Source organism: Carassius auratus, chromosome 4 (genome assembly GCF_003368295.1).
Source record: "Carassius auratus strain Wakin chromosome 4, ASM336829v1, whole genome shotgun sequence".
Lineage (NCBI taxonomy): Eukaryota > Metazoa > Chordata > Actinopteri > Cypriniformes > Cyprinidae > Carassius > Carassius auratus.
Window position 1 is genome coordinate 27,146,671 of NC_039246.1, and position 14,856 is coordinate 27,161,526.

The 14,856-nt window shown below is 36.0% G+C and overlaps 1 protein-coding gene across 1 annotated transcript in view; it reads left to right on the forward strand.

The window, feature by feature from the left end:
- Window positions 1-14,856, forward strand: part of grm8a (glutamate receptor, metabotropic 8a) — a 156,938-nt gene that overhangs the window by 49,223 nt on the left and 92,859 nt on the right. Inside the window, exon 3 of the mRNA XM_026235441.1 lies at window positions 14,031-14,247. Coding sequence (XP_026091226.1) covers window positions 14,031-14,247 — 217 coding nt within the window. The remainder of the gene's footprint in view (window positions 1-14,030; window positions 14,248-14,856) is intronic.

A 14,856-nucleotide genomic window follows, 5' to 3' on the forward strand; every position in this document is an offset into this window, starting at 1 on the left:
CATTCCATCACTTGCTCACCAATGGATCCTCTGCAGTAAATGGGTAACCAAACATCTTTCTAGCCCATCAGTTGACATCTTGAGAAGAGAAAAAGTGTCTAATAGCCAGTTTTTAAGACCTTATTAACTTGAAACCATCGCTTCTGGTCTAAATACGAGTCCATAATCCATTATAACACTTCCTCCAGTGAAAAAAGTCCTTCTCCTGTTGTCTCTCACATCAAAGACATCTTTGTTTAGAGCCGTTTCGGACTTGTTGATCTGTGCAGATTTTTCTCCTGATTCATACCAGGTGACTTTGTTACTGAATAAAGCAATATCATGTACTCTACTTTTGGCCAGAAGCGACGATTTAAAGTTAAAACTCTCTTTATGATGGATTTGTTTCTTACAAAAATACAGCTGTGATGTTTTTATCAGCAGTTTGGACTCTCATTCTGACGGCACCCATTCAGAGGATCCATTGGTGAGGTGAATGTTGTGATATTAGTATACTGTAGCATAATAATGTTTGAAATCTTTGTTGTTGCATAATGTTTTGCATACTATATTTGTTATTTTTTTTTGCATACTGTTTTGTCTACCATTGTAGACAAAGTTTTGTCCATGATTTCTTTATGTCTCTTTGAAAAGTAACCTTAAGTTATTTTGATAAGAATGTTTTTTGGTCCTTTAAGTAAAGTAGAGTTTATTTTCATCAAATAATGCCGCTTAATGTAGACAGCCATTAGCACTGCAAAAAGAGTCCAAGTAGCCGATCTGAGCAAGGAAGGACATTTAATACGGACGGTGACATTTGGAGGTCTTGAACTCCAGAACGCAGTGAAGCCAGACAGGTATTTGAGTCCCTGAGCATTTCGCTGAGTAACACTTTGTACTGTTCTGAGAGAAAAAGATCTCATATATCGAATTAAATGGATGAAATTCTGCACAAAGGCCGGAGTTTAGGGCTTCGGTGAGCTAAGATGTGTGTCTTCTTTTTAATGAGAGTCTAAGGTCACAGGTTATGTTCGGAATGAAATAGAGCACTGCTTACTTGAGTAAACTTTTTTAAAGTAATATAAAAGGTTATTTTGTCCAATAAATCAAAATTTGATTGATATATTAACATATGTAAAATGTTCATATTAACATGTTGCATTTCTACATTACTGAATGAACCACATTTAAAATAAAAACTGCAAATATAAAAATAAAACTTCTTTATTTATAATCAAATGAGTTGAAAAGTTGTTAGTGTTAACTGTAACTATTAAATATGAAAAAATATTAATAAATACTAATTGCACTAATACCCTGCCAATTGTCAAAAGATACACTTGACACAACATAGTTTTACAGTCCAGCATAGGGAAAGCATTCTCCTGATGAAAATCGACCGCAAGCTCTTTAAATGTAGACCACGGGGGCTCCCCGTAAACATAAATACTTAATACCTGACCAAAGCATTATTGTCTGTAACATTTATTATTAATTTCAGCTTCAAAACAGCCGCAAAAGGTCACTCTGTGTTTCAGTGAGCAGCTTATCGGCAGTCACAGAGGTTTCAGAGAGACTCACACTGAGTGCTCGAGTGTTTGACATGACACGTTAAGCAGTTACAGCAGCATTAGATGCCAGTTTTCATCTCATATTAATGAGGAACAACATGCAGTTGTCACACTGCAAGAGTAAAAAGATGATTAAAATGATGCATAAACACTCCCTATTCATTTTAATCTGAAATCTTGCTGCTGAAAAACATATATACTGTATGTTATGTCAGCTACACTTATATTCATGATTAATGTCAGGTGCTTGGCTTCAAGTCATGAAACATCAAGAAGATTCACACTTCCTAAAGTAAGTACAAATATAGTGCCTATGACCTCTGACAACATTGTTGAGATCTCTTCTGGTCTTTTACATCATTTTGATTACTACAAAAATGAATCCATTCATCTCTCCTTTTAAAACAAGTTACAGTACAGTGGATATGAACTGGACCAATCCTTAAATGCTGAAGTTTTAGGCACTCACAGTTTCAATAGTACAGCCACAAGACATGAACTTCATTTAAATATAATTTCTAACTAAATTTATATTCAACTCTAAAACCATAAAAAAAAAAAAACTCTAAAAAGCTTTACTCTTAAATAATGCACATCTTAGAAAAACAAATGTAGGGCCTTTTATAAAAGCCTTACATTTCTGCTTTTAAATGCTTCAAAAAAGGGCTCTATTCACATCTACAGTAGCTAAGAGTTTGACTATAACACTGATAAAAAAAAAAGTTTTTCTCTTGTTAAAAAGAATCTGAAAAGTTTTCCATTTCCATTTCCAAGTAAAATATTAAAGGTGAAGAAAAGTCATTGTGACAGTTACCTAGAGGATAAACCAACATTTTGCTATCAATGCTAGAAGTTAACTTGTTCTGAACCAAGAATATTGATTTAAATTGCATTTAGGGTACATTACCACACAAATATGATACAAGTTTTTAAAAACTGTTTCAGTTTAAAGTACCTTGTTGATGTGTAAATGCCCCCAAGTCTTCACTAGTTCCAGTCACTCGTGTGTTATCAAAGCTCAGGTCTACTTGTTGCACATGAAAAATGAAGTCTTTGTTCTGGCAGGGATGGGTTTTTGATTGCCTGATTTTATTCGGCTCAGTGCCCGGTGGAGTGCTTTCACAGGCCACCGCCGCACCTGCTTCCATCAGCTCCCTGTCAGTCGTCTGATGGAGTCACCCGGAGCCGCGGCTGGTGGTTGTAATGTGTCGAGTTCCCATCGTCGGCTTTTCTGAACCAGTTGTGCTCAGGGAGATGTGGTGTTCACATGTAAAGCAGCACGCCTGTGGCTACGCTTTCATATCGCAGACTTCTGCGTTCGCCTTTCAGATGTGAATGCATCTGCCACAGCGCGCCGCAACAAAAAGATCAGGTTACAATCAGAGATGATATGAGAGCAATTAGGTGGCATCTCAGCGTGCTGCCAATTGTGATTTTAATGAAAAATACATGAGTGCATCAGGTTGATGCGCCAAGACTTCTGCATGCAAGCGGAGCCGGAAATGAAGTCAACTTGATATTATCGCAGTGTTTATGAGAAACTTACATAATGCTGCAGACTTGATCTTCTAACCATGGTTTGCTTAAATTATTGCGTGTTTGGTGGTGTTAAAAACACTGCAGCACTCGAGTATTGACCCACTCCACCACGGGTGGGATTCACAGCAGTCGGCCCACTCTTGACAGCAGAAAGCCGATGTTGCAGATGTACAGGAACCGTGAGATCCCTCCTCGACTGAGAGAACCTGAATTGTTGTTTTCTTGACTGTTTAGTTGGAGTGCTATTATTATTGAGAGTGGACTGGCGTCCGTGAACCTCTCCTCGTGTTCTTAGACTAGGATTGATGTGATGAGACTTTCAAAACCTCTTTCAAAACCTTCAAGATGTGATCCGTGTCCTGTTCCTGTTTGAGACTTCCTGTCATTTTGGCAATATGTTGGCTGTCTGCAGCTTTAGTAGGAAACTAGATTTTGGAAAACAAATGTGAGCAGTTTTGGGTGGCTGCGGGTTGGTTTCTTACTAGAATCATTGGAATACTAAATATTAAGAAAACCTGAAAGTTTTCTTAAAATAGTTTGTTAAAAACTTGTCCCATAAAGATAGTTGTAAGGTTGTGAAGTTTAAAATAACAAAAAACTTTGACTTTTATTTCACTTTATTTTATTTGATCAAAATAGCCAAAACCTCTATTATATTTTCATCTGTATTGTTAAAAATCTGAAAAAAATAAAATAAAATAAAAATAATAGGTCCCATAATATTTTCCTTTCGATTTCTAAGAGTGAAAGCCACAAAGTAACACTAAAAGTTGCAATTATAAGTGAGACAATTACATAATAATTATAATTTTTTTATTATAATTATTATTTATAAAAAAAAAAATACTTGAGAAAAAATGTATATAGGTGCTTTCATAAACTATACACTTCACATTTCTGCTTTTAAATGCTGCGTAAATTAACCTCATTCACTTACATTGTAAGTATTCCAAAATTTCACACCTCATTTAGTGTTACTTGCCATTTCTTAGAAATTGCTAGTAAATTTCACAAATAACTAGAGAGTGAACATTCTTTCAAAGCCATTTTTTCAGTTTATACATCCTGTAAATGTCCTATCAAGCTCAGCTTGAATGGAACAGTAACACCCTACCATTTTCATAAATGTCACATGCATTTGAATTAATTGCAATTCTTCCTTGGTGCTTTGATTTATAAAATCCATTCCACCCTTAATGTAGCATGTTAAGTGTAATTTTCCATATTCTGCTGAAAGTGGCACCAGCGCGGACACTCAATGCAAATCAAATGCCCCCTGATAACTTAAAAATTCAATCAGGTTTGCGCTCAGTGCGCGGCACCGCCACTGAACTCCAGTATGTTACTTAATCTTTTCAATTACAGCCGCTGGAATGAATCTCTAAAGGCTTTTTTTCCCTGCAGGAGATAAGAGAGGTTGAATTCAGTCTCATGTTTTTACTGTGAATGAGAGACTACAATGAAGAATGTCATAGTGTCATTGAATATAATAAAATCGTAACATCATTCCTCTTAGTTTTATGGCAAATTTGTGGTGCGTACGACATGTTATATTCACCTGTGGTTACTTTATATATATGGGTCATTCTACAGAAGTGGTGCTTAATGCTGTCCCCCATCCATATATACATATATATATATATATATATACACACACACAAAAATTAAGTTCTTTACTATAAGAGGCAATATAAAGAATGTTTTCCCTTTCCTTCAGCCTCACCTGAGGCTCTGGATTACAGGAAATAATGTTGCAAATAATGTTCGGTTTCTATTGTGATGCTTCATAAGACCTGCTTCAGCATACCAACACATTTTGGACAATACTATACTGCCAATGTTGACATGGTTGGATGACTTTGGTGTGGAAGAAATTGCCCAGCCTGAATAGACCCCTGACATCAATACCATCTTGGGGATGAATTGGAAAGGAAAGTGCACCAGACCTTCTTGTCCAACACGAGTGGATAAATGGGCAAAAAAGCCCCCCAGAAGAGTAGAAGCTAATAGCTACAAAAGGGGACCAACTCCAGATAAATCTCTATGAAGGTTAGAGATCTGACCTTTCCGAGTTAGACCACCATTAGAGAGAGAAATGATAGAAATTAGCCAGGTATCAACAAAGTGACATCTTTTCAAGAAGGTCTGGATCAATATTCAAGAGGTTGTGAAAGTCAGAGAGCAGTTTTAAGGACTTTACATCAATATTATTTAAATTAGCAGCAGTGTACTAGTGTGCTGCCATCACTTATTTCTGAAGTTGAGTCAAGGCTGAAGGTAAATGATACTCTTCAAACCAGAGACCCTGAGCTCTCTGCCTTTAGCGCTAATCAACCCTTCAACGCCGGAGCATTGAGCTGCATAGCAATTCAGCTAGTGCATTAGCGCTCGCGCTCTCCCTCTCATTTTCAGTCAACAGTGTGATGGAGGCCTGCCAGACGCATTGATATTCAGAGAGAGCGGCTCTGACTCAGTCACCAAATCCTCCCGCCATCAAAAGCGCGCCTGATGTTTGTCAAATTTGCCCTTATTGTGGAAACCAGGAAGAAATTAGCATGGAGGCTAATGCAGAGGGAGCACTCTAGAGAGTAATGGAAGCACAGATTGTTCAAAGAGGCATTGGACTGATGTTTTTAATTGGAACAGCTGTGGGAGAGTTTGCTGACATCACTTACGTTGCAGCTGGGGATTATGATGCGTTTGGCCTGCAGCATACTAATAGTACTAGTTATAAGTGATGCCGCCTAAGGGTTTACATGGAAAACATGACAAAGGGGTCTGAATTTGCCAGATACTGGCAGCTTTAAAGGGAAAGCTGCTAAAAATAAAAAAAGATATGCTTCCCATGAGGTCACTAATGAAGCACATGCGTTTGACAGAGATAAATGGAGGGCTGTTTCGAAAGTTACTGCATGAATATGTTGGGCTTTGCATCTTATGAAATCTTAATGTGTTTTAAATGAGCACAATAATTGTTAAATTATTTTCATCATACAGTAAATGCATCTATATGCGTGAGTGTGTGTGTGTGTGTGTGTGTGTGTATATATACGCACACACACACACACACACACACACACACACACACACACACACACACACACACACACACACACACACACACACGTATACATACATGCATGAACAACCAAGCAGGAAGTCTATTTCTCGCCATTTTTGTGTTCTGTATGCATCAGACGGTCAGTGAATGGAGTTTGGACGCTCCACAGGCATGCGTTCAGACATTCAGACGAGGTGTGATATGCGGCTCTCCTGTGTGAGTGGGAACAGAGCGAGCTGTGAGCTCATCCGATTCTCAGCTGGTCCCAGACCCGGTGAGACGCTGCAGAGACATTGTGATCACAGAGGCTTAGCATGCTAATCTCCCAGGTCTGCTTGGATAGTCCAAGTTTATATTCTTACTAAGTAGCACATTTTCATGTCCCCTTCATTTCCTCCTTAATATACATAACCTACCATTCTGAAAGCTTAAAATTATTTGTATTATTATTATTACAGTATTATTATTTACATTGAATTATTTTGCATACAAGTCAAAACTTGGAAATATTTTAATGTTTAAAATAATATACCACCCCCCAATAAAAAAGAAAAAAGAAAAAAAGAAGGGTGCTGGGTATTGTTCTATTTGGATTTATATTTGAAATATATCCCTTTAACTGACCAAAGCTGGTTCCTTAATGGCATCATCTTACAGGAAGTGACATCATAGTGGAAGGAAAACAACAGAACAAACAGGTAAAACGATTAGTAATGGATTTGATTGAGTTGCTTTCTCAGTTTAATTTTTTTTTTATTTCTAATGATAAAACGCCAGAATTCAGTATGATGTAATCAATATTTCTCTCACTGAGCAAAGATTTTAGATCTTTTTTTGAATCCTGTTCCTTTTCTTGGGCAAATAAAGAACCCATAATAACATTTAATAGTCGGAGCCACCTGAGTAGTTCAGGTCAGAGGTTACCTGTTCCTGTATGATAGCAGTTCTGCATTAGTCTTGAGCCTAAAGCAAACATCTCTTCATACGTGAAGCGGTGATGTAAGGTGATGGAGCTGGCCGTCTTGAGCGATCTCAACAGGCAGTTAAACCCCGTCAGCTAATCTGTCTCCTCCGCTACCCGCAGCTCTGTCAGTCCAGCCGTCCGATCCGACAGGCCGTCCAGATGACGGATTAAACTGTCCACCGCTGTGAATCTGGAAGCCAGTGCGCAGCCACCTGCCGATGCAGCATGTCCCGTCGAAGCCCCCGTCGAGCAGAGAGGGCATCGTGCCCTGCAATTACACCCCGCTGCTGCCATTATCACTAGTGCACAATGTAAGCGATCCGCCTCATTGCGGGTGAAATGGCCAGTTGCTGGGTGACATTCAGGGTTTGGGTTGTCTGGGTCCTTTTCGCTTTAATGTGGTCACTGCGTGGCATCGATGGAATTTTCTAGACTCTTTTGGCAGTGATTTTAGCTGTGGTTCTCGCCGAGCATCCCGTCCTTTGTGTCGTTGCTTTGCTTCTGTCACTAAATGTGAGATAATGTGTTTGTAATGATGCAGTGCTGAGCAATTGATCCAATCTATTGTTTTAGCACAACGACAGATGCTTACAGCTAAATGTGCTGTGTCTGCAGATGATGATTTTATTTGGACTGAAAGGACTCATGACCTGCTTCCCCACATAAAAAGCCTAAAAACATCAAACATGTTTGTTGTGTAGAACCGCTGTGCTAATACTATGTCTTTCCAGGGGGTTTAACTGCTTTTAAGGTTTTATTATGGATAATGTCGGGCCTGTTGTCAGTTGAGGTTTGTCTTGTGCTTCCCAGAATTTATTTTATTTTATTTTGAAATTTAATAATAATAATAATAATAATAATAAATAAATAAATAAATATATATATATATATATATATATATATATATATATATATATATATATATATATATATATATATATATATATATATATATATATAATATTTTATTTTATTTTATTTATTTTTTTTACCTTGAAACTCATTTGAACCACTGAGCAAATTATCCAGTAATTTTTAGGAATTCTTCGTGGATCATTTTGACCTGTTTCGGTTGATGTTTGTTTATTTAAATCTATAATAGATTGATTAATAATGCCAGCGGGTCGTGTTGTTTTGTCAATGTACTGTTCAGTATTGTCTTAATTATCTGATCTGATCTTAATCAGCCTGCTGTTGCTATGGTTACATCCTCAGGTAATTGTGACTTTTACACAATGCCTGTTTCGTGTGATACGAAAATACATGGCCCAACTAAACTAAACTACTGTAAACTGTTCAGAATCCCAGTTTAAATCAGCTATTCTCTCAAATGAACTATTTCAAGGCTCAGTCCAGTCATCTCTCTGAGTCTGACCACTGATGCTGAAAGTAAAGCAGTGCATTGTCTTTACGTTTAGGATGAGTATATAAAATGCCTCCGGACATCTGTGATGCCCATCGAGTTTGACATCCGCTTTCTCACCCTTCAATCTACCATCACCCTTAATTTGAATGCTGAACTCAGAGAATGAGTTCATAGAGCATCATCCTGAAAACCCATAAAGCATTTAATCTGAACTACTGCATGCATCTCAAGTCTGGATGTGATAGACTTCAGAAGAGGCTGAAGGGAATAAATGAAGAGAGTTTCTTGATTGTTCTGCTGTGATTGATGCAGTGGCATTATTAGAGCGGCAGAACACAGTCGATACTTCATTGAGTTGTGTTATTGTGAACAGATCAAGCATCGGTTGTCTTAGAATGCATTCAGATTTTACCCTTTAGGAAACCATTAGATAACAGCGACACAAAACATCCTGCTCTTCATCATTGTAGACTCATAGATTTCCAATCCGTTGGTGTTTCCAACCAGAGTGAAAATTGTAGAAATGTCAATAACAATATATTCTCACAGTTTATATATTAGGCTAGTTATATAAGACATGTTTTCAGGGAATTTATCATAAAAATCGTCGAACAAACAGTAAAACGGTAACATGTTTCGCTAACATTAAGATCTTGTTTCATGAATGTAAGATATTTGTATAAAATGGGACATTTTGGAGGTTTACTGCTGTCTGTGTGTGTGTGTGTGTGTATATACAGTGTATATATATATATATATATATATATATATATATATATATATTTATGTGTGTGTGTGTATGCATAAATGTAGGTATTAGTATATATTATACTGAATGCATAATTGGATTAAAAATTAATTTAAATTAATAATAGTATACATAATGCTGTTTGTCAATACATTTAAGCATACATATACTTTGTAAAATGTATTTAATATGAATTTTTAATGTCGTCTTTTTGCATTTTCATTGGATTTTTTCCCTCTGTATTATATTCATAACTTTTTTCATTATATTTTTTACTTCATGATATGTGCCAGGACATACAATAATAAATATTTGGTTAAAAAAAAAATATATATATATATATTTTGCTCCTTGCTTGCTTGATTGATTGTATTAAAAATCTGTCTTAAAAAAAAATGTAATAGTTTTATGCACCAGTGATTAGGGATTGTTTAGACTTGTAATAATAATACATAGTCTTTTCTCCCTTTTGAGACTGGTAGCATTGAAATTTTAGCCTGTTGTTTTTGTGCTATTGCATTTATATTTGGACTCACACATTTATAATACTCCCCATCTACTCATACAACACAAACTGGCTTGAGAATCAGTGTGTGCCATCAGATCAGTGTAATCTCAGCATACAAGACGCATTAATCAATCTGCTGTAATTATGTGAAGCGTGTGTGTATGAGGCCATGCTTGCATTTGCACCCTTTGTTAAGGTCCATGTCTGCCTTGTGTCGGACAATAAAGGTCTGAGCAAGGGTTAATTAGCAGTTCTGGAGAACCATCTATCAGCTATTCAGCCAGGCAGCTCCATTATCTTCATACACACACACACAAACACTGTTCAAATGCATGCACACACACGTGTTTGTAGGAATTGTATGATCAGATATTATACCTGCGACATCCAGTACTGCATTATAACTTCATTTGATTGACCTCTCTATACCAAAACACAAAGAATATGCAAACTATTACTGCAGAGCATTCTGGGAGAGCTGTTTGTGGATGCACTGATTAATTTCACAAATAAAAGGAAAACGATTAAATTATTTATATATTTATATACGCTGCTTTTTTGTTTCTCTTTTAAAGGAATGTTCTGGGTTCAATACAAGTCATGCATACAATAGCATTGACATCAATTATCATAAAAATTATTGCAGTTACGGTAAGGCACTTGAAATGGAAGTAGACAGAGTGATGTCTAGCTGCAAAGTTATAAGAAATATATAGCAGCATTATAAAATCACTTATTAATCTTCAACCTTGGTGTAATAGCAATGAAACCACTAACTTAAAAAGGACCATTTGATTAAAGTGCTTTAACAAGTACAAACAATACATTCCAATACATTAAAAAACTCAACTATATTTAATTTAAGGGGCATTTTTGAAGCCAGTTGGTTTTATATTAAAATGTATATGAATATTTAATTAAATTAAATTAAATTGTAAATCCTGTTTTGGTTTTTCTCCATTTGTCTTCTTTTTTACATTTAGGTTTTTTTTTTCTTTGTCAATTTATTTTATTTTAAAAATATTCCACACATATTGTGACTTGTGGTAATAAAACAAAAAGAAGTGAAGTAAATAAAAATCTATATAGTATCAGTAATTATTAAGATTATTAGTTTAAATACTCAAGGATCTCTTCATCACGTCTTGTTTTGTAATACTACAGGTCTATCACAAACATCCCAGTTTTTCACTCTTATCTTCCAGCCTGTCGTCCATGCCTTCAGGTATGTTATGTCCCTCCATTTGCACATCCTCAATGGCCCGTTCTCTTAATGCAAATGCGTTTTTGTGACGGCGTGCAGCTGGGTTTTCATACATCATTCGGAGATCTCTGTTGTGTTGAGGTTCTTTTAAAGCTCTTGGCCAGAACATCTCACGCTGAGCTCTTTATAGTAGTGTTTTTATCTGCCGGTGTCATAAACTCCACTGCTCAATATCTGCTCAATACTGCAGTCCTCATTCAGCAAGCTTTAAAGCTGTGTTCATGAAACGCACTGGAGACTTGAGTTTACAGGTAAACTTTTTTTCTTTTATATTTTAAGTGTTTGTTGAATTATACAGCGATAGCTTGAGGAAATGTTGAAAAAGGGGATTACTGCGGATTGAGAGTTTATTAACTGTAAAAAGCAAACACTTTTATGCTTTTGTGTTCTCAGAGGATGAATTTAAATCCTTTGCCCTCTGGCATTATTACGTTAGATGTGTAATTATGGGATTTTATGACACAAATTTCAGAATAGGTCTTTCTTTGGGTTAAATGGATTTATTGCCTTATTTTGACGATAGTGTTCAAATTGACCCATGTGTTATGGGGGCATATCCTCCATGACATGCAGGTGTCTCTTCCAATTTCATAATTAGTGGTCTAGTGGTGTGACACTCGCAGGATAGAAGATATTTTATTTTATTTAGAGCATTTATCTGCATTTTATTTTGTAATTAACTTACTGGTTAATGTTATGAGTCATGCAGGAAAAACAGACATTTTAAAAAATATATTTTATTTTATTTAGAGCATTTATCTGCATTTTATTTTGTAATTAACTTACTGGTTAATGTTATGAGTCGTGCAGGAAAAACTGACATTTTAAAAAGTATTTTATCTAAATATATATATATATATATATATATATATTTTTGCACATTTGGTTGCAGTTTCTTTTGTTATATAACTTGACCAATGTTACTATTTGAATAAAAATTCTTCTTCTTTTTGTTTTTTTAAATAAAGCACTCAAAATCCATTGTGTTCTTTGTGCAATAAACCAAGATGCTTTGAAATGAGATCATAACTTCATATTCACATCAGAAAGCAATATTTGTTTATTTTAAAGTGTTATGCAATAAAAGAGGAGCTATTTTTCCCGTTTTTATGTATCTTGGCCTCTTGGGTGTTGTTTTATTTGTGTAGCCTTTTTTCATGAAATATTCATAAGTCGCTACTGGTACAGCCTACTTAATGAAAGTTTGCAATGCGGTTAACCTTTCCCATTGAGTGAACTTTGCAAAAGTTCGCTTAGCATCTTACCATACTGGTCAAAAAAAAAAAAAAAAAAAAAAAAAGAAATTGTATAGGCTAAATGCATTGTAAGTCATTTTGGATAAAAGTGTCTGCTAAATGCATAAATGTAAATCTATTAGCAACACAGTTTCTGCCTAAGACGCTGAGAGCATTGAAGCTGTGTTTTTTGCATGTTTCGGAAGTTGTCACGTTCATCAAAAACTCTTGATTATCATTCTTCCAGTGTCAGATTTCCATTTGCACTCCTCACTGCATGAGACTGAGTAAATTTGATGTATTTTTCAATGTCAGAGTTTTGTTCAGCATCGTTACTCATGAATCTACTCGACGCAGCTATCCGCACGCATGAGGTGATGCCGCTCAAGTGCTTTGTGGCTAAATGTTTCTTATTTACAGCTTCAAGCGGTGAAAGCGCAGTCTCGTTGATTGTGTGCCGCCGCGCCATCGGGGATGTTTGGATTTAACACCGTTTGTGTAGCTTGACGTGTGGTGCATTTCAAAACAGTTTTGTAACAGAATCCTTCAGAATAATTCAGCTGTGAGCTTCTTTAACCTCCTCCTGTCCTCTTTCTCTAGACAATGAATCTGTCAGTCAGACTTCCCACAGACTCAATTACCCATGATTCTCAGCAGCAGACCCGACTATTTACCTTTTCTTTTTTCTTTTCATTTTGACTTTGATTTTAGCTATTGTTTTAGTGTATATAAATTGTGGCCATGAATTAACAATTGGTTCCCTCATTTTAGAAAATTGTGGCCTCGTTGTATTCATTTTTCCCTCATTTGAATTAAATCAAACTGAGGGAATTAATTAGTTAAACCACAATTTACTATGAAACGGAAAAAATGTATAATGCATTCTTAATTTGTGTCCATGATTTAACTAAAACGATAAAACAAATGAATGAAATGAGTGCAACAGCTTCTAAATTTGTGGGAATTAATCAATAATTAGTGACCACAATAAATATATGTTTGTCTATGTCATGTGTTATGCTTTGTAAAATATGTCTATATAGTATTATACTTTTTTTTTTTTTTTACTTTTTTGTTCAAAACAAAGTGTTGCATTGGCAACTATAGCTGAAATAAAATAAGTTTAGTTTTAATATTTTATTTAATTTCAGTTAACGTTTATTTCAAGTTATGGTTTTAGTATTATTTTTTGTTTTAGTTAACAATAATAACCCTGGTTAGCACATGTTGCTAAGCTAATATACACAAACAGAATTCCCAACTCATGAGAAAACTTAACTAGTGGTGATTTCGTATGAATCTGTACGATCTGAATTTTATGATTTTTAGGAAAAAAAAACTTAAGCATGAAGGCCCATCTATAATAACCCCACCCCTAAACATAATTGTCATAAGAAACATAAGATCATATGAATTGTGAACACCAATTCACGAAAACGTAAAATAGTTTAGAATTGCCGAGCTATTGTGTTGAAGTAACGTATACTGTCTGCAACTATCATCAAAACTTTTCAAGATCAAATGAAATAAGTGTTTTATAATTTGTATCTGTTAACTAATCTGCCATGTTGGATTTCACTGAGCTTGTTGCATTGCATTCTAGGATTGGTTTTTGTATGAAGGAGATATGCAATGTTGCATGTAAATCGGTCAAAACAAGATATCTTAGGCAGAAATACAATTGCTGTCTAGGCAAGCCGGTCACTGGATCTGGAAACGCATCACTCTTTCTTCCACTGTCATACCAGAGAACCTTTTTTCTAAACTTCCTCTATCTTTATTCGTTTCTCTGCAGATTCCTCAGATCAGCTATGCATCCACAGCTCCAGAGCTGAGCGATAACACCCGCTACGACTTTTTTTCCCGCGTCGTTCCGCCGGATTCCTACCAGGCACAGGCCATGCTGGATATTGTAACGGCGATGGGCTGGAACTTTGTCTCCACGCTGGCTTCTGAAGGGAACTACGGGGAAAGCGGCGTGGAAGCATTCGTGCAGATCTCAAGAGAGATGGGTAAGATGGCTTTTCCAAGATTGGCTTGATGCATTGATGAACTTGAACCAAATGCGCGCTTCAAGAAACAAGCTTGTTTCCTCTTTATGTTCTCAGATACTTACCCACAGATTAGTTATGTAGTGTGTGCACTGACTTGACAGAAGACAAGATACTGAGTGTTTTATTTTGCACAGGTCTTGTATTGTATGCTTGGCCTTAAAGGAATAGTTTACCAAGAAAAAAAATTGCACAAATTTACTCACCCCTCAGGCCATCCAAGATAAAGATGAGTTTCATCATCCAATCTGGAGAAATGTAGCATTTAATCAATTTGCTTACCAGTGGATGCTCTGCAGTGAATGGGTGCCGTCAGAATGAGAGTCCCAACAGCTGGTTTTCTACTCGTGAATAAGCAGGGGAAGCATATTATTATAATTATCTTGCACATTCTTATCTGCTCAAGATGTACAGAAGTTGAATCCATTTAATTAATTCTCAGTAGTTAAACTAAAGATAAATGGGGATTATTTCTGTTACGTACTGTGGTGTTTCTGAATGAACCAGGTACCCTGCTGACTCTATGCTCTTTCACGTATTGACCAAAATGTCATGGATGGTGTTTGGGAG